The 18,904-nt window shown below is 48.8% G+C and overlaps 1 protein-coding gene across 11 annotated transcripts in view; it reads left to right on the forward strand.

Moving 5' to 3' along the window:
- The window catches only part of DGLUCY (D-glutamate cyclase), a 164,218-nt gene that overhangs the window by 107,953 nt on the left and 37,361 nt on the right, over positions 1-18,904 (forward strand). For all 11 annotated transcript variants that reach the window (XR_013396483.1, XR_013396482.1, XR_013396484.1 and 8 more), the window contains 5 exons: positions 441-594; positions 3,544-3,742; positions 6,874-7,024; positions 9,410-9,532; positions 14,468-14,671. Coding sequence is in view for 8 of the 11 variants with exons in the window: in XM_015144368.3 (XP_014999854.3) it covers positions 441-594; positions 3,544-3,742; positions 6,874-7,024; positions 9,410-9,532; positions 14,468-14,671 (831 nt within the window). In the remaining 3 variants the exon portion in view is untranslated. The remainder of the gene's footprint in view (positions 1-440; positions 595-3,543; positions 3,743-6,873; positions 7,025-9,409; positions 9,533-14,467; positions 14,672-18,904) is intronic.

Consider the following 18,904-nt stretch of genomic DNA (forward strand, 5'->3'; position numbering starts at 1 on the left):
GACCTTGTCACTTTAAAAAAATCAGAAAGGGGCCAGGCGCAATGGCTCGTGCCTGTAATCCCAGCACTTTGGGAGGCCGAGGCGGGTGGATCACCTGAGGTCAGGGGTTCAAGACCAGCCTGGCCAACATGGACCAGTTGGCCCAACATGGGCCAGCAAATATCCTATGTGTATTTTTAGTCTGTACTAAAAATACAAACAATGAGCTAGGCGTGGTGGCAGATGCCTGTGTTCCCAGCTACTCTGGGGGCTGAGGCAGGAGAATTGCTTGAACCCAGGAGGTGGAGGTTGCAGTGAGCCAAGATTGTACCATTGCACTCCAGCCTGGGCAACAAGCGTGAAACTCCGCCTCAAAAAAAAAAAAAAAAAAAAAAAAAATCAGAAAGTGTCTGCCAATAAACAGCTGACTATACATTTTCCCCTTCTCCCGCCATACCCAGAGCTCCGACCAGCCAGCCTGGTGGTCCTGCCCAGGTCCCTTGCTCCAGCGTTTGAAAGATTCTGCCAGGCCAACACTGGTCCTCTGCCCCTGCTGGGCCAGAGTGAGCCAGAAAAGTGGATGCTGCCCGCTCAAGGTGCTGTCTCAGAGACCAGGTAAAAAGCTTGGGTTACTGTGAGTTAAAGCTTGGGAGTGTCCAGGTGCTGTAGCCAGGTGTCTCTGTTATCCGGGACCTCTCTGTCCAACCTCAGGGACCTTCACAGTGCCTGGCACAGAACCTCACTCATGACTGTTGCTCAGGAACGAGCTGCCCTCCCCACTGTTCTGACCCCTTCCCCATCACCTGGCCCCTGCGCTGGCTAAGATCTGTGGGATCATGGAGAAAGTCCAGCCCTGGAGAAATCCCACTGACTCCACCATCTGTCCACTTCATCGCCCAAGCCAGAAACCCGCCTGCACAGGATTAGGAAGAAAATAAAAAATACTTGCATTACCAGGACCCAGAGACAGATTTTGTGTCTATTCTCCCAGGCTTTTAAACTAGAACCTATCTAGCAAATGGCTCCACTGATTCTGGGTCAGTGTACCTCTCCCGCAAGTCTACCTTTCGTATGGCACCAGCACAGACTGGCATCTTCCCTGGCCTAGCCCGAGTCTCATCCTTCTTTCCCCTACCCTGTCATCGTCTGCTCTCCTAGCAGAGTGACTTTTTCTAATGCTAAACCGGATCATGTGGCTCTCTTCTTAAAACCCCTTCAGACTGGGTGCCATGGTTCATGCCTATAATCCCAGTACTTTGGGAGGCTGAGGCAGGAGGATGGCTTGAGCCCAGGAGTTTGAGACCAGCCTGGGCAACATAGGGAAGACCTGGTCTCTACAAAATTTTATTTATTTATTTATTTTTTTTTTGAGACAGAGTCTCGCTCTGTCGCCCAGGCTGGAGTGCAGTGGCCGGATCTCAGCTCACTGCAAGCTCCGCCTCCCGGGTTCACGCCATTCTCCTGCCTCAACCTCCCGAGTAGCTGGGACTACAGGCGCCTGCCACCTCGCCCGGCTGGTTTTTTGTATTTTTTAGTAGAGACGGGGTTTCACCGTGTTAGCCAGGATGGTCTCGATCTCCTGACCTCATGATCCGCGCGTCTCGGCCTCCCAAAGTGCTGGGATTACAGCCTTGAGCCACCGCGCCCGGCCCAAAATTTTTTTAAAAAATTAACCGGGCATAGCGGTGCACACCTGTGGTCCCAGCTACTCGGGAGGCTGAGGAGGATCGCTTGAGACCAGGAGGTTGAGGTTGCAGTGAGCTGAGATCATGTGTCCAGCCTGGGCAACAGCGCAAGACCCTGTCTCAAAAAAAAAAAAAAAAAAAAAAAATATATATATATATATATATATATATATATATAAAATAAAATAAAATTCGTCAGCATCTTCTTATGGCTTGGACCTCAGCCTGATCTCAAGATCCATGGTGACCTGGTCCCAGCTCAGTTTCTCCCCTGACCCCTGACACTCCAGTCATCCCCAACCAGCTCCCGAGACAGAAAGCTCCCCAGGAACTTTCTGTCATGATCATTTTAGGATGGGAAGGTCCTTTGGAGACCCCATCTGGGTCCACGATTGTGCCTTTACATTTTTCCCTGGTGCCTCCTGTGCTGCCAGCTTGGAGACTCCTAGAGCAGATCGCCCAGTGGGCTTCCACGTGCCGCTTCCTCTGCCTGGGTGTGCCTTCTTCCTTGCCCAACTAGCAAACTCCTATTCATGCCTCAAGACCCAGCACCTAACTCCTTTGTGGAAGAGAATTGATTTCCCCCTTCTCTGTGTCACGCTACCCAGACTGTTGACATTCACTGCTGTGTATTGCCGGTATCTGTTTTCAATGAAGTCTCACCTATCAATGTAGGATTATGAGCTCTTTAAACACTGGGATGGGCCAGGCACGGTGGCTCACGCCTCTAATCCCAGCACTTTGGAAGGCCAAGGAGGGCAGATCACCTGAGATGAGGAATACGAGACCAGCATGGCCAACATGGTGAAACCCTGTCTCTACTAAAAATACAAAAATTAGCCAGGCATGGTGGCGTGGGCCTATAATCTCAGCTACTCGGGAGGCTGAGGTGGGAGAATCACTTGAACCTGGGAGGCGGAGGTTGCAGTGAGCCAAGATCACGCCATTGCACTCCAGGCTGGGCTACAGAGCGAGACTCCATCTCAAAAAATCAAAAAAACATTAAAAAAAAAAAAAAAAAAAAGACTGGGATGGTGTCCTCCATTACTCTAGCCCCATCACCTAGCATGTGCCTGACATGGAGGCATGGCTCAGTAAAAGAGTTTGGAGTGAGTAAAGAATAAGCTTGTAACCAAAGAAGGCTTTGAGCCCTACAGAAGAGTTTCCTCTAAGGGAAGAGAAAGGCGTCACCCACTGCTGGCACTGAGACGTTCCCCAAGACACATGTTCTCTGTTCCCTTGGGCTACTGGCCCTATCTCCATAGCAGAGAGGGCACCATTTACTTTTCTTCTTCTTTTTTTTTTGAGACAGTCTCACTCTGTTGCCCAGGTTGGAGTGCAGTGGCGCGATCTCGGCTTACTGCAACCTCCACCTCCCAGTTTCAAGCGATTCTCCTGCCTCAGCCTCCTGAGTAGCTGGGATGTGCAGCTGTGTGCCACCGTGCCTGGCTAATTTTTGTATTTTTAGTATAGACGGGGTTTCACCATGTTGCCCAGTCTCGTCTTGAACTCCAGAGCTCAAGTGACCTTCCCGCCTCGGACTCCCAAAGTGCTGGGATTACAGGCATGAGCCACTGTTCCCGGCCACCATTTGCTTTTCTTGGTGGTTTGGCTTGTCTTGGATTGCGGGTATAGGAGACACACTGGCTGGGAGGTGGGGGTGTGCTCTATACATGCTGATTTAATCGTTTCTGATCTGAGGACGTTTGAAGGATGCCAACAAGGCCCCCTGCTGAAAACTATGCTCCCTACCCAGGTGCCAGGGCTGGAAATTTCAGCACTAGACATCCTCTTCTCTCTCCACAGTCCTTCTATAGTGTAGTATCAGGGGCCACAGTGAGGGTCTGGGGCCCTGCCAGCTTTCCCCTTGTGTCTACAGGATGGACTGTCCCCAGTTCTGGAAATACGAGTTCGGTGCCTGCACCGGCAGCCTGGCTTCGCTGGAGCGGTACTCAGAGCAGCTGAAGGACATGGTGGCCTTCCTCTTGGGCTGCAGCTTCTCCCTGGAGGAGGCCTTGGAGAAAGCAGGGCTCCCCAGAAGAGACCCAGCAGGTCACAGCCAGGCGGCTGCATACAAGGTAGGGACACAGCCCACAACCCACAAGGGCAGAATGGCCTGAAAATGCAGATCAACTTACATCTTCCTGGGGCAGAGAGAACACGGGCACGGGAGGTAGAAAACCTAAGCTCCAGCCCCAGCTCAGCCACTTTCTAGCTGTGCAGCCCAGGAGAAATGATCGATCTCTTTGAGCCAGCTTTGGTCCCACGCACCTCTGGGACCGCCGTGAGCACCCAGTGTGGTCCTTCTTCGTGGTTCAGTGCCGTAAACCAAACCCGCTTGGGATTTCTCTGGCTCCTTTAACTTCAGGCACCTCAGCAAGATTTTTATGAATCCTCCCTGGCTCGGGTGAGCCTCAGCCACGGGGAATGAGCCTGGCTCTGTCAATACCCAGGGATTTGTGGCAGAGCCTCGGCCAGGCAGTTCCTCCTGGGTTAGGTCACTGTCCAGAAAGCCGGGTCATGTTCCTGGCCGGAGGTTGCCTCTGGCAGTCACAAACACAGCACAGCCAGCCTCTCTGGGACGTGCCTGCTGTGCCTCTTCCAGCCCTTACTTGTCAAGGTGAGTGCACTCGACTCCCTGGTTCCACAGACCCTTCCTGGACATCTGTTGGTGAAGTCTGAGAGTTCGCTGTGCTCCAGCAGTGGTCAGCCAGCATAAACAGCCAGGCTCCAGGTTTCTTTATTTATGGAGGACTTGGATCAGAGATTTTGTCTTGGACTCTGGGACATTTATTAAAATGTCTTGGTTTGGGCTCCTGCCAGAGAGGCCCCAGCTGCCTCTGATCAGAAACAAAGCTACCCATAGTCTGTGCTGCCCTCATGGGTGAAGTGTGTGCCCGAGCGGTTCTCTTGAAGCTAGGGAAGGGTGGGGATGGGACCCCAGCGGCTGGCGGGCACCCACGGCAGGCTCTGGCTCTGGAACACACCGCTCTTTGTAGGAGGTGGGAGCTGAGAGGGCGCCATGGCTCCACATGCAGATTCTCATTTTAGATGAGGAAACCGAGGTCTAAAGAGAGAAAAGGACTTGCCCAAGTCCCAAAGCTCGATGGGAACCCGGAACTCCTGGCTCCCATCTGTACAATGTCAATAGCAGAGATGTGACAACTAAATGATGCTTTGCAGTCACAGGGTCTGCTGATATGGAAGCTATTTGTTGCCTACAAAGGTACAAGTAAGTGCCCATAGTAAGTGCTCAACACGGCCTCACTAACCCCGATGCTTATCAAATAACTTTCAGTCTAATATCGACCCCTCTGCCCGTGGGCTCCAGGGAGAGATGGCCAGGCAGCCATCTGGGATTCCACTGGCCACCCCCAGACGGAATGTGTCTCAGCCTCGGGGAGCACTGCCTGGGTCTACCAGTGGCTCCAGCACGTCCCCTCTCCTGGGTGCTATTATGCAGACACTGCTGGCAGGCACCCTGAGGTTCCATCCTGCTGCCGCCAGGGTGGTGATAGCAAGCTCTTTAGGTGGTGGCCAAGACTTCACAGTGGATTACAGTCCTGGCCATGTCCTAAATCTTTCATAAGCTCTATTGCAGGCACCAGAAACCATTCAGAAGGTGGGGTAGGGGAGCGAAACACCAATGAAAGTCACACCGATCAAAGCAGGCAACATCTGTTAAGGCAGGAGGAACCAGGCCATGCTCCCTGGGGTCTGGGGACAGGCTTGTCGCTGGTGTGGATTCAGAAGGCAGAGTGGACATCAGCTCCTACTGTGATGTTCTCCGTTGCCTCCCTCTGCCCCTGATTCACCAGAGGCTGTTTACCTGTGGTCCACGACCCTTGCAGTCCCTGGAGAAATTCAGAGCCTCCATGATACTGGATAGAAAAAAAAGTACGTTTTTCTTTTCCCTCTCTCCCTCCCACCCTCCCTCCCTCCCTCCCTCTCTCTCTCCCTTCTTTATTTTATTTTATTTTTGGCAGTCCTTGCTCAGTTGCTCAGGCTGGAGTGGAGCAGTGACACAATCACAGCTCAATGCAGCCTCAACCTCCTGGGCTCAAGAGATCCTCCCATTTCAGCCTCCTGAATAGCTGGGACTACAGGCATGCGCCAGCATACCCAGCTAATTTATGGGGTTTTTTTCTGTTTGTTTGTTTGTTTTTTTGGTAGAGATGGGGTTTCGCTGTATTGTCCAGGCTGGTCTTGAACTTCTGGGCTCAAGCGATCCAACCTTCTTGGCCTCCCAAAGTGCTGGTATTACAGACATGGACCACTGTGCCCAGCCTCATTTTTATTTTCATAACCTCAACCCACATTTAGCATTTCCTTCAATTATGAATGTAGGCAGCAAACGGCTGTCGTATCAGCAGACCCTGTGACTTCATGGCTGGCAACGGAAGCCACAGATATCTTCATATCACATTAGAGTTCGTCCTGATGTCTCAAAAATATCCTATATGCTGATCACTACTTCAAAGTTACAATGATAGTCGAACTGGCATCTTGTTTCTTAGGCTGCTACTGAGGAAGCATGCATATTGTCTCACATTTTTCCTTTTTTTTTTTTTCTTTGAGATGGAGTCTTGCTCTGTCACCCAGGCTGGAGTGCAGTGGTGTGATCTCGGCTCACTGCAACCTCTGCCTCCTGGGTTCAAGCAATTCTCCTGCCTCAGCCTCCTGAGTAGCTGGGACTACAGATGCGTGCCACTATGCCTGGCGAACTTTTGTGTTTTTGGTAGAGACGGGGTTTCACCATGCTGGCCAGGCTGGTCTCGAACTCCTGACCTCGTGATCTGCCCACCTCGGCCTCCCAAGTGCTGGGATTACAGCTGTGAGCCACCGTGCCTGGCCACATTTTTCTATTACTTGATAACTGTGCTTGCAGGATAATTGGTTTCCTTTGGAATCCTGTGCATTTTCTTGTATACAGTTAAAAGCATTACTTTGACCAGGGGTCCACAGCTGTTCTAGTCTACCAAAGGGGTCCGTGGCACACAAAAAGTTAAGATTCCCTATTTTAAACCAGTAATTAGCAGCAAACTCCCCCTCTCTATGTCACATAAAAATAGAAGCTAATTTCTATAACAGCTACTCCTCCTTCATTTAGCTGCCTTGAACTCTTGGTGCTCAGAGCTTGGATCTGTGCTAATTCCATTTTTTAACATTTTCACTTGATTTTTTTTTTTTTTTTTTTTTTTTTGGTCAGACAACAGTGCCTTGTGTTACCCATGCTGGCTTCTGCTGCCCTCTGGTGGTCACAATGAGGCCCATTCCCAAGGACAAGCTGGAAAGGCTGGTGCGGGCCTGCTGCTCCCTAGGGGGTGAGCAGGGGCAACCTGTTCACATCGGGGACCCAGGTCAGTGTCTCTCGCTCCTGCCCATGATCCTGACAGCCTCTCTTGGAGTTGGGCCTGAGGAGCAGACAAGAGCTTGCCATGCTCCTGAGCTCCCACGGCTTGTCTTTCTTTTTACCAGGGGTCTCCAGGGGCAAAGCCCTGAACAAGGCTCAAAGGCTCCGGCAGCTGTCTCGGGGCTGGGCTTACAGATGCCCCTCAGGTTTAAAGGTGCCACCCTTGGCAGAATAGCCAGTCTCACTGTGGTGTAAGTTTACATATATCATATCCTCTTGGGTTTTTACGGAGGCTTAATATATATAGGAAAAAAAAAAAATATATATATATATATATAATGAATATATATTGGGTTTTGTCCACAATTCCTGGCTCATAGCTCCTAAAATTCTTGGAACTTCCAAAATGCTATATTTTGTCTGATAGGTTCAGGGTGGGGCTGGTCACCAGAAAGACTAAGGTAGGATTAGAGGGTTGGGACTTTCAGCTCCACCCCTCCCCCCAACCTCCAGGGAGGAAAGAGGGGCTGAAGGTCAAGCTGATTACCCACGGCTGATGGTTTAATCAATCATGCTCATGTAATGAAGCCTCCGTAAAACCCCAAGAGGATAGGCTTCAGCGAGCTTCTACATAGCTGAACACATGTAGGTTCCTAGAGGGTGGTGCCCAGGGAGGGCACGGAAGCTCCACACTCCTTCCCCTACACCTCGCCCTGGGCATCTCTTTATCTGTATCCTTTGCAATATCCTTTTATTTTATTTTATTTATTGTTGAGACACAGTTTCCCTCTGTCGCCCAGGCTGGAGTTCAGTGTTACAATCTCAGCTTACTGCAACCTCTGTCTCCTGGGTTCAAGTGATTCTCCTGCTTCAGCCTCCCAGGTAGCTGGGATTACAGGCGCCCACTACCATGTCTGGCTAATTTTTATACTTTTAGTAGAGATGGGGTTTCGCCATCTTGGCCAGGCTGGTCTTGAACTCCTGGCCTCAAGTGGTCTGCCCATCTTGGCCTCCCAAAGTGCTGGGATTACAGGTATGGGCCACCGCACCCTGCCTGCAATGTCCTTAATAACAAACTGGTAAACATAAGTAAATGTTTCCTCAAGGTCTGCGAGCTGCTCCAGCAAATTAATCAAACTCAAAGAGTTTGGGTTTCATCAAACCCAAAGAGGGTTAATCAAACTGGAGGCCAGTTGGTCAGAAGTTCTGCAGTACCAGACTTGCAACTGGTGTCTGTAGGGGGGTGGCCTTGGGGACTGAGCCCTCAACCCGTGGGTTCTGATGCTATCTCCAGGTGGAATGGAATTGGAGGGAACCCAGCTGGTGCCTCCTGCTTGATGGTGGGGAGAAACCCCCACACATTTGATCACAGGAGTTTTCTGTGTTGGTCACTGTTATTGTGGTGTGAGAGCAGAGGAAACACACCATTTAGATAGAGTTTTTTTTTCCTCTACACACTCACCCACTGGGGAGATCTTTGATAAATGTAAAGCTCCTATGAACTTCCAGTGAATCTGGGGTTGGGGGAAGCCAAGGGTGGCAGCAGGGCTCTTTATCCGGAGATTTGAGCTCGAAGCAACGTCTAATCTGGGCTGCTATTCATTGGTATATTTGGGTAGGAGATGGCTTTGTTCCAAATGTTAATTTGAGCTGAAATCCATTGATCCCCAGTATATTAACTCAATCTGACAGTGAGTGAATAGATCCAACATGAAGAGCCAATATCAAGAAGCTGTGCAGGCCTCTTAGAGGGCCTGATGAGAGTTTGAGACTGGGCCTTGGATGAGGGTCCAAGTTTGGTATACCTGAACTTGCTCAGCTGCATAACCAACAACATTAGACAGAACCTACCCTTTTGTGAAAACGCAGTCAGCACTTGCTAGCTTCATCACATGAGGGTGATTGCAGAGCCGCCCACCAGGATGGTGTCTGCTGAGGAGTTTTATCATTAGTGGGGATGGATTGGGCCCAGCACATCCATCTTTGCTGTCTTCAGGATTAGGTTGCTGCTGGTAGTCAAGCAGCTGAGGTTAGGTGCATGAGATGTGACCCAGCCTGGACCAAGGTCAACCCCCCAAGGCTGGCTTTGGTAGCAGCCTGCATGCACAATGAGAGTACTAGGCTCAACGCACCCAAGGATCCTTCCAGAAATCATCCGTGAAGTTTGAAATTCTGTGTTCTGAAACCAGCACTCCACATGGACTGTAAATTATGGAGAACCCCGAGTTGTCAAAGCCTCAATCCCTATTCTCCTTCACCTCTTCCTCAAATACCATTTACAATAATCCTGCAATTTGAGTTTCTGTTTTAGAGAAAGAACCATAAACTACTCAACCAGTTCTAATTGGATGCTGCCTGCTGAGGGAATTACATTTTCCTTTTCCATCTGCAGAACTGTTGGGAATCAAAGAGCTTTCCAAACCTGCCTACGGGGATGCCGTGGTGTGTTCCCCAGGGGAGGTTCCAGTGTTCTGGCCTTCTCCACTGACCAGTCTCAGAGCTCTCAGCAGCTGTGGTATGTTGGGGGATACTGGGGCAATCGCTCCGCCCTAGGATGGAGCCCAGTGGGGTCTAGTTCTTGAAAGCATATTCTCGCAGTACAATGATTTAAAAATAAAGCCATAAAACAAAACACAAAACAGAGGCCTATAGCTGCAGTGATTCTCTCTCTGGATTCCTTCTTTTATTTATTTATTTATTTATTTATTTATTTATTTATTTATTAAGACAGAGTCTCACTCTGTTGCCAGGCTAGAGTGCTGTGGTGCAATCTCGGCTCACTGCAACCTCCAACTCCCTGGTTCAAGCGATTCTTCAGTCTCAGCCTCCTCAGTAGCTGGGATTACAGGCATGTGCCACCATGCCTAGCTAATTTTTGTATTTTTATAAGAGACAGGGTTTCACCATGTTGGCCAGGATGATCTCGATCTCCTGACCTCGTGATCCGCCCACCTTGGCCTCCCACAGTGCTGGGATTACAGGTGTGAGTCATCATGCCTGGCCTGGTTTCCTTCTTTTAATCCCAGGGCTGGAGCACTTTGTCTTACAACTCAATTTTTTTGTCGTCGTTGGTTTTTTGGTCTTGTTGAGACACAGTCTCACTCTGTCACCCAGGCTGCAGTTCAGTGGCATGATCTCGGCTCACTGCAACCTCCGTCTCCTGGGCTTAAGCGAGGGAGGCATGCCTCAGCCTCCCAAGTAGCTGGAATTACAGGTGCATGCCACCACACCTGGCTAATTTTTGTATTTTTAGTAGAGACGAAGTTTTGCCATGTTGGCCACGCTGGTCTCAAACTCCTGGCCTCAAGTGATCCTCCCAAAGTGCTTGGATTACAGGCATGAACCACCGCATCCAGCCTTAAATATGTTTTGATTAAATGTATTTCCTTCCTTCCTTCTTTCCTTCCTTCCTTCCTTTCCTTCCTCTTTCTTCTTTCTCTCTCTCTCTCTCCTTTTCTTTTCTTTTCTTTCTTTCACAGGGCCTCACTGTATTGCCCAGGCTTGAGTTCAGTGGCATCATCATAGCTCACTGCAGCCTCAAACCTCTGCAGTCAAGTGATCCTCCCATCTCAGCCTCCCAGGTAGCTGAGACTACAGGCATACGCCATCATACCAAACCAATTTTTAGAATTTTTTTGTAGAGATGGGATCTTGCTACAATGTCCAGGCTGGTCTCAAAGTCCTGGGCTCAAATGATTCTCCTGCCCCGGCCTCCTGAGTCATAGGGATAACAGGCAGGAGCCACTACTTCAGCCGTTTTAATTAAACATATATTTTTATCTGCCGAAGCATCCCAGCCCATTCTAGCAGGAAAACTAACCTTTAGCTTGGCTTTTTGAGACATTTTGGAGATTGATGGGGCCTTGAAAACAAAGGTGAAGCCAAGAAATGTAACTAAACAAGTAATTTCCCATGGTATTTGCAAGGTGATTATAAACAAGGCCTGCAGCAGTACATTTTTTCCAAAGCCTAGGTGATATTACAATGAAGAGACACACGAGGGCGCCCTCCCTAGCTCACAGTACGATAGGAAGGGGACAGAAACATGAAAAATAACAGCCATTGCAGACCATGGTCATGGACACTGGAAAATTCTGGCCAGGCCAGCCACACTTGCACTGTAAGCATAGAATCTAGTGTTATTTTAATTTATTTTGAAAGCATTCATGAGAGTTCAGCTATCAGAATGGCCTCATGCGAGGGAAAGATCATCCCTAATGTGGTGAAGAGGCATGGCTGCCAAGATCTACAGGATTCCATTCGTTCGTTTATTTAAGTACATGTGTTGAGAACGTGCTGTGTGCCAGGCATGCACCCAGGCCTCGGGACTACAGTGCTCCGTGAGACAGGATGGCGTCCTCTGGGCGCTCATGGTCTTTTCTGAGTGTGTGTGTGGGCAGTGTGTAGACACATACACTCACGTTTAGTAAACGTCCGCCAGCCCACTGGCCTCACCACTTTCCCACCATCAGCCTTGGCAGGTGCCCTGCAGAGGAGATCTCACTGCCATGGGCACCCCAGCATGTTCCAGCCCTTTAATTCTGACAGCAATAGCACAGTTGATCATAGATGAGAACAAATGACATCAGACAAGGACAACCTTGAAAACCTTGAATCATTCTCAAACTTCCTTTTTTTTTTTGAGACAAGGTCTCACTCTGTCACCCAGGCTGAATGCAGTGGCACGATCACAGCGCACTGTAGCCTTGACCTCCTAGACTCAAGCGATCCTCCCACCTTAGCTTCTGGAGTAGCTGGGACTATAGGCATCAGGCATGCACCATAGAGATGGAGTCTCACTGTGTTGCCCAGGCTGGTCTTGAACTCCTGGGCTCAAGCGATCCTCCCACCTCAGCCTCCCAAAGTGCTGGGATTATAGTCATGAGCCACCATGCCTACCTTGAACTTCAATATTTAAACTTCGATTAGCAATATATTATTTGCTGCAGACCTCACAACTGATGGGGACAAAACTGTGTCATGCTCTGAGCTGACTGTTCTGACGTGTAGCTGGCTTTGGAGTGACCAGTTTTAGGTGCCGTTCAAAACACAGACAAGCGATGATTACATTCTTCAGATTCATGACTTCTTTCCCTTACACGTCAAATCGAAAAGTTATGTATCTATCAGATTTTTATTTTGAAGTGCTGGCTGACTCTGGCTTTCCATTAAATATGAAACTTTAAGCCAGGCATGGTGGCTCATGCCTATAATCCCAGCACTTTGGGAGGCTGAGGTGATTGGATCACTTGAGGTCAGGAGTTCAAGACCAGCTTGGCCAACATGGTGAAACCTTGTCTCTACTAAAAATATAAAAATTAGCCAGACGTGGTGGCACACACCTATAATCCCAGCTACTTGGGAGGCTGACACAAGAGAATTGCCAGAACCCTGGAGGCAGAGGTTTGCAGTGAGCTGAGATCGCGCCACTGCACTCCAGCCTGGGTGACAGAGTGAGACTCTGTCTCAAAAAAAAAAAAAAGAAAAGAAAAGAAAAGAAACTTTATTGTTCCTGTGAAATCCAGTATTTACTCAATTCACATGTGCATTTGTTGAACACCTATTATGTGCAAGGCACTCTGGGATCCTGAGATGCATGAGCAATGGTCGCTCTTCTCCAGGAGCATACAGCTGAGTGGACATGAGTACTCAAGGATGATAATGACACTGAGGAAGGCAGAAGAGGTAAATAGTATGGTATTAAGCACTTAATGAGCCAGGCACAAGAAACTAAGAATGAGTAAGATACTGTGTGATTCAGGCCAGGCTCCATGGCTCATGCCTGTAATCCCAGCACTATGGTAGGCTGAGGCAGGAGGCTTGCTTGAGCCCAGGAGTTTGAGGCTGCAGTGAGCTTTGTTGCACCACTGTACTCCAGCCTGGGCAACAGAGAAAGAGCCTTGTCTCTTTCAAAAATTTATATATGAGGCTGGGTGCAGTGGCTCACATCTGTAATCCCAGCACTCTGGGAGGCTGAGACAGGAGGATCACCTGAGGTCAGCAGTTCGAGACCAGCCAACCCAACATGGCAAAACCCTGTCTCTACTAAAAATACAAAAATTATCCAGGCATAGTGGCACACGCCTATCATCCCAGCTACTCAGGAGGCTGAGACAGGAGAATTGCTTGAACCCGGGAGGCAGAGGTTGCAGTGAGCCAAGATTGCACCACTGCACTCCAGCCTAAGTGACAGAGCAAGGCTCTGTCTCCAAAAAAAAAAAAAAAAAAAGTGTGTGTATATATATATGGTGGATATATATATATATATACACACAGTGGATACATATATATGGATATATATATATGGTGCTTGTTCAATTATGCAAACCATCATTTATTGAGGGCTTACTCTGAAACAAGCACTTTGCTGAACACTTTTAAAAATCTTATTTTTTTTTTTACTTTTTTAAACCACATGAGTGTGCTAAACACTTTTTTTTTTTTTTTGAGTGTTTAGCACCTGGCCTGCTAAACACTTTTACGTACATTTTCCAGTTTCTTTCTGACAACAGCCATATGAGGCGTTATCATTGCTTTACAGTCAAAGAAACAGGTTTAAAGAATAAAGTCGGGCCAGTCGTGGTGGCTCATGCCTGTAATCCCAGCATTTTGGGAGGCCAAAGTGGGTGGATCACCTGAGGTGAGGAGTTTGAGACCAGCCTGGATAACATGGTGAAACCCCGTCTCTACCAAAAATACAAAAATTAGTCGGGCATGGTAGCAGGTGCCTGTAATCCCAGCCACTCAGGAGGCTGAGGCGGGATAATCGCTTGAACCCAGGAGGTGGAGGTTGCAGTGAGCCGAGATTGTACCACTGCACTCCAGCCTGGGTGACACAGCAAGACTCTGTCTCAAAAAAAAATAAAATAAAATAAAAAAATAAAGTCAATAAAGTCACATCCCAAATTCAAGTATGTTCACAATGCTAAAACCACTTCTTAAAAACTATGCTGTAGTGTTTCACATTGCCTGAAATCTAACAAGGAAGAGTCTTTAAAGCATAAAATTAACACAAACGAAAGCAAAATGTAAGTGCCGTAAGGAAAAATAGAAACGATGCTCACAGGGGGTTCCAAATCTAACATTTGCTGGAAAGCAAAGCAAGATGGCGTCATGAGTTTTAAGAATCCAGTAAATACTTCCTGATCGCCATGGGTTAAATTGATGGAATTGCCTAGAGCTCTAGCTACAGCTGTGGCTGTCTCTCACTTCTTTTCAACCCATACTCAACTCATCTTTACTTTCCTAGAGATTAGAGGCAGCTGTGTAAATGGAGCTCGATGTAGCCATCAACCAGCTCATTCTGACCTTGACGCCAACAGGTGGTATAGGGAGTGCTTAGGCTGAGCTGATGACCAGGCGCCATCTTGCCTATCAGCAGTGGGCTAGATGAGGGTAGGCTGGACTTGCTGAAGTGGCTGGGCTCAGATCCTCCTGTTGTGTGTTTTAGAGACCCCACTGGCTTTTGCCAGCATCCCAGGCTGCACGGTTATGACTGACCTGAAGGATACAAAGGCTGCAGCTGGTTGTCTCACCCCAGAGAGAATTCCAGAGGTCCATCACATTTCCCAAGATCCTCTGCACTACAGCATCGCGTCAGTGTCCGCTTCTCAGAAGATCAGAGAGCTAGAGTCTGTGATCGGCATAGACCCAGGTAAGAAACAATGCATTTGCACCTGGAGAAACTGACCACTGACATAATTTTCAGTGAAAAAGGCAGGATGCAAAATGTCTCCACAGCATGATTTTTTAAATGTTGGTACTGCATATAAATCTCAAAAGGACTAAAATTAAATACACCAAAATACTGACATTGATGGTCTCTAGGTAGTGCTATTATGAGTGATTTTTTTTTTTTTTTTTTTTTTTGAGACAGTGTCTCACTCTATTGCCCAGGCTGGAGTGCAATAGCGTGATCTCGGCTCACTGCAACCTCTGCCTCCCGGGTTCAAGTGATTCTCCTGTCTCAGTCTCCTGAGTAGCTGGGATTACAGGCACGCACCACCACACCCGGCTCATTTTTGTATTTTTAGTAGAGATGGGATTTCACCATGTTGGCCAGGCTGGTCTTGAACTCTTGGCCTCCCAAAGTGCTGGGTTTACAGGCGTGGGCCACTGTGCCCAGCCTCGCTTTCTTTTTTTTTGTTTTTTTTGGTTTTTTTGTTTGTTTGTTTGTTTGTTTGAGATGGAGTCTCGCTCTGTCGCCTGGGCTGGAGTGCAGTGGCCGGATCTCAGCTCCCTGAAAGCTCCGCCTCCCGGGTTTACGCCATTCTCCTGCCTCAGCCTCCCGTGTAGCTGGGACTACAGGCGCCCGCCACCATGCCCGGCTAATTTTTTGTATTTTTAGTAGAGACGGGGTTTCACCGTGTTAGCCAGGATGGTCTCAATCTCCTAACCTCGTGATCCGCCCGTCTCGGCCTCCCAAAGTGCTAGGATTACAGGCTTGAGCCACCGCGCCCGGCCCCAGCCTTGCGTTCTTCTTTGTGGCTTTTTCATTTTTTTTTTTTTTTTTGAGATGGAGTCTCACTTTGTCGCCCAGGCTGGAGTGTGGTGGTACAATCTCAGTTCACTGCAACCTCCACTTCCCAGGTTCAGATGATTCTCCTGCCTCAGCCTCCTGAGTAGCTAGGACTATAGGCATGTGCCACCCCACCCAGCTAATTTTTGTATTTCTAGTAGAGACAGGGTTTCACCATGTTGGCCAGGCTGGTCTCTCGAACTCCTGACCTCAGGTGATCCACCCATCTCAGCCTCCCAAAGTGCTGGGATTTACAGGTGTAAGCCACCACGCCCAGTCGTTTTTGGCTTTTTCTTGTTGTTCTAAACTTTAAACATGTGAGGAAGTTCGTTGAGTTTGTTTGCTGGGCATGTTGCCAGCCAGAAGCAGATGGAGTTAGGTAGGTAAGAAAAAAAGAGAGAATGGTTTCTAGGTAGGCAACTGCCACCATTTAAAAAAAGTTATTTATGTAGTTTATTATTATTATTTAGAGATGGGAGGGCGGTGTCTCACTGTGTTGCCCAGGTTGGTCTTGGACTCCTGGGCTCAAGTGATTTTCCCGCCTCAGCCTCCCAAAGTGCTGGGACTATAGGCGTGGACCACCCAGCTTGTCTTCTATGGATTTAATGATGTCCCTAATCTCTCCGTTTTGTGCCATTGCCCTGGGATTGGGCATGTAATCGATTATTTGTATACTAGGCAGCAGGGATAGTGTTAGGGGCAGGATTACTTCTCTGGGGATCCCAGTGGGGCAGGACCCTACAGCCACAGCCTCACAACAGTTTGCAGTCAACTTGTATATTGTATAACGCATCTCAGAGGAAGGATAGCCCTTCTGTGGCTTTGGAACCACTGGCCTTCTGCACATGGGAGAGGGCTGGTGAGATCCCCTAGGGGACCTGCTGATTCCAATTAGTTGTTTATTTTATTTTATTTTATTTTTTGAGACAAGGTCTCACTCTGTTGCCCAGGCTGGAGTGCAGTGATGCAATCTTGGCTCACTGTAACCTCCACCTCCTAGGCTCAAGCAATCCTCCCACCTCAGCCTCCTGAGTACCTGGGACTACAGGCCAGCACCACCATACCTGGCTAATTTGTTGTTGTATTTTTAGTAGACACGGGGTTCTGCCATGTTACCCAGGCTGGTCTCAAACTCCTGAGCTCAAGTGGTCTGCCCATCTCAGCCTCCCAAAGTGCTGGGATTACAGGCATGAGCCACCACGCCTGGCCCTGCTGATTCCAGTTAGAAAGAGGTTTGCTGAAAGCTGGTTGAGGGGCTTTTAACTTCCAGCTGTGTCTTCATTTAAGGGCTGAATTTCTAATCCCAGGTGGCCAGCAGAGACTGCAGTTTCACCTGCCATTGTGCGGGGTAATTTCCTTTGTTGGCAAACACTCATGAGAGAATTACGGCATAGACCATACCTCAGTTTCCTCATCAGCGTAACAGGAGTAATGACAATTATGCCTCCCTCTCTGGGTTGTGATGCATAGAAAGGATAATGGTGTCACCTACCAAGTTGTACTGTGCCAGGCATCAGGCTGCCAGCAAGCATTTAAGCGTTTCATCTTGTTAAAGTCTCCCAATGACTCTATGTGGAGGCAGCTATGATTAACTTCATTTAACAGGTGAGGAAACTGAGGCAGATAAGGTGCAGAGACTTACCAGAGTCCACATACCTAGTAGGTGGTCAGGGCAGAACTTGAACTCATGTCTGCTGACTTCAAGCCCATGATTTATGAATGTCAGCTAAATTAGAATCTGAATGTAAACAGTAAGTCACAGTCTTGCCTGGGCAGTTGAAAGAGTGCTCCAGTGACTCCTGGTTCACACCGAGTCCATCTTCTAGACCTTCTCATGGGCCGTGCTCCTAAACCTGGGGTACAAACCATCCTTGGCACCTGGAATGACTGGAGAGAAGGCATATGTGGCCTCCCCATCGGTCTACCTGACTCTCATTCCCCAGAGTCAGGTGGACCAGTGGGGAGATCCAGGTAGCTACCTGGATCAATGGTGGCCGACCTTCCTGGAGAGCTGAGGGGTGAGGCCAGCCTGCACATCAGCGGTCAGCTCTCTGGGCCAGACTCCCAGGGCCCAGACAGGACTGATTGCAGTGCCAGTTTAAAGCCTACGGCAGCTGGAAAGAGCCCCAAAACAGACAGACTGAGACCTTCCCCTGCTGGCCAGCACTGTCACGAATCTGACAGTGCAGACCAGCCCTAGAAATGCCTAATTCTTGGGAGGCCGAGGTGGGAGGATCACTTGAGGTCAGGAGTTCAAGACCAGCCTGGGCAACATAGAGAGGTCTTATCTACAAAAAATTAAAAAAATTAGCTAGGTGTGGTGGTGTCACACACCTGTGGTCCCAGCTACTGGGGAGGCTGAGGTGTGCAGATTACTTGAGTTCAGGAGGTTGAAGCTTCAGTGAGCCATGACTGCACCACTGCACTCCAGCCTGGGCAATAGAGCAAGATGTGTGAGAGAGAGAGAGAGGGAAGGAGGGAAGGAGGGAGGGAGGGAAGGAGGGAAGGAGGGAAGGAAGGAGGGAGGAAAGGAACGAGGGAAGGAAGGAGGAAAGGAGGGAAGGAGGGAAGGAAGGAGGGAGGGAGGGAAGGAGGGAGGGAAGGAGGGAGGGAAGGAGGGAGGGAGGGAAGGAAGGAGGGAATGAGGGAAGGAGGGAGGGAGGGAAGGAAGGATGGATGGATGGATGGATGGATGTTTGGATGGATGGATGGATGGATGGATGGATGGATGTAGAGATGGGATCTCCCTGTGTTGCCCAGGCTAGTCTTGAACCCCTGGGTTCAAACAATCCTCCCTCCTCAGTCTCCCAAAGTGTTGAGATTACGGGCGGGAGCCACCGCTTCTGGTGCTCTGGGTGGATATATTTTTTTAAATTTCTGCCGTACCTTCTCCTTCACAAACATTCTTACCCAAGCTGATGGCTCTCCATTTAGCACAGGGTCATGAGGGAAGATGAATTATTAACTCTATCATTAGCTCAGATTTAAAAAAAAAAAAAGTAATTGGGAAGTAAATTTATTGCAGACGTGGTGCGCCCACTGCTTAATAAAACGAGCTAAGAGTTCAGCCACAAACACCATCCATCAATGCTGTGCAGACTGCAAGACGAAGCTTGAAGAATGATGCTGGGGGAGGCAGATTTACAGTTGTTGGATGTGTTGATGTCATCTGTTAAGGACCGTCTTTAATCCTCAAGAACAACAGATGCTTTTGATCCCCACTATATTAAATAAGCAGATAGAAGATTCATAACAGCGTCTTGAGCATTACTCACTGGGCATAAGAATAGGCCCACTCAGTCATTTTTGAGAGGATGTTGGCTTGCATTTGAGGTGCCTGGGGAATATGAAGGGATATAGGGTTTATAG

Source organism: Macaca mulatta, chromosome 7, assembly GCF_049350105.2.
Source record: "Macaca mulatta isolate MMU2019108-1 chromosome 7, T2T-MMU8v2.0, whole genome shotgun sequence".
Taxonomy (NCBI): domain Eukaryota; kingdom Metazoa; phylum Chordata; class Mammalia; order Primates; family Cercopithecidae; genus Macaca; species Macaca mulatta.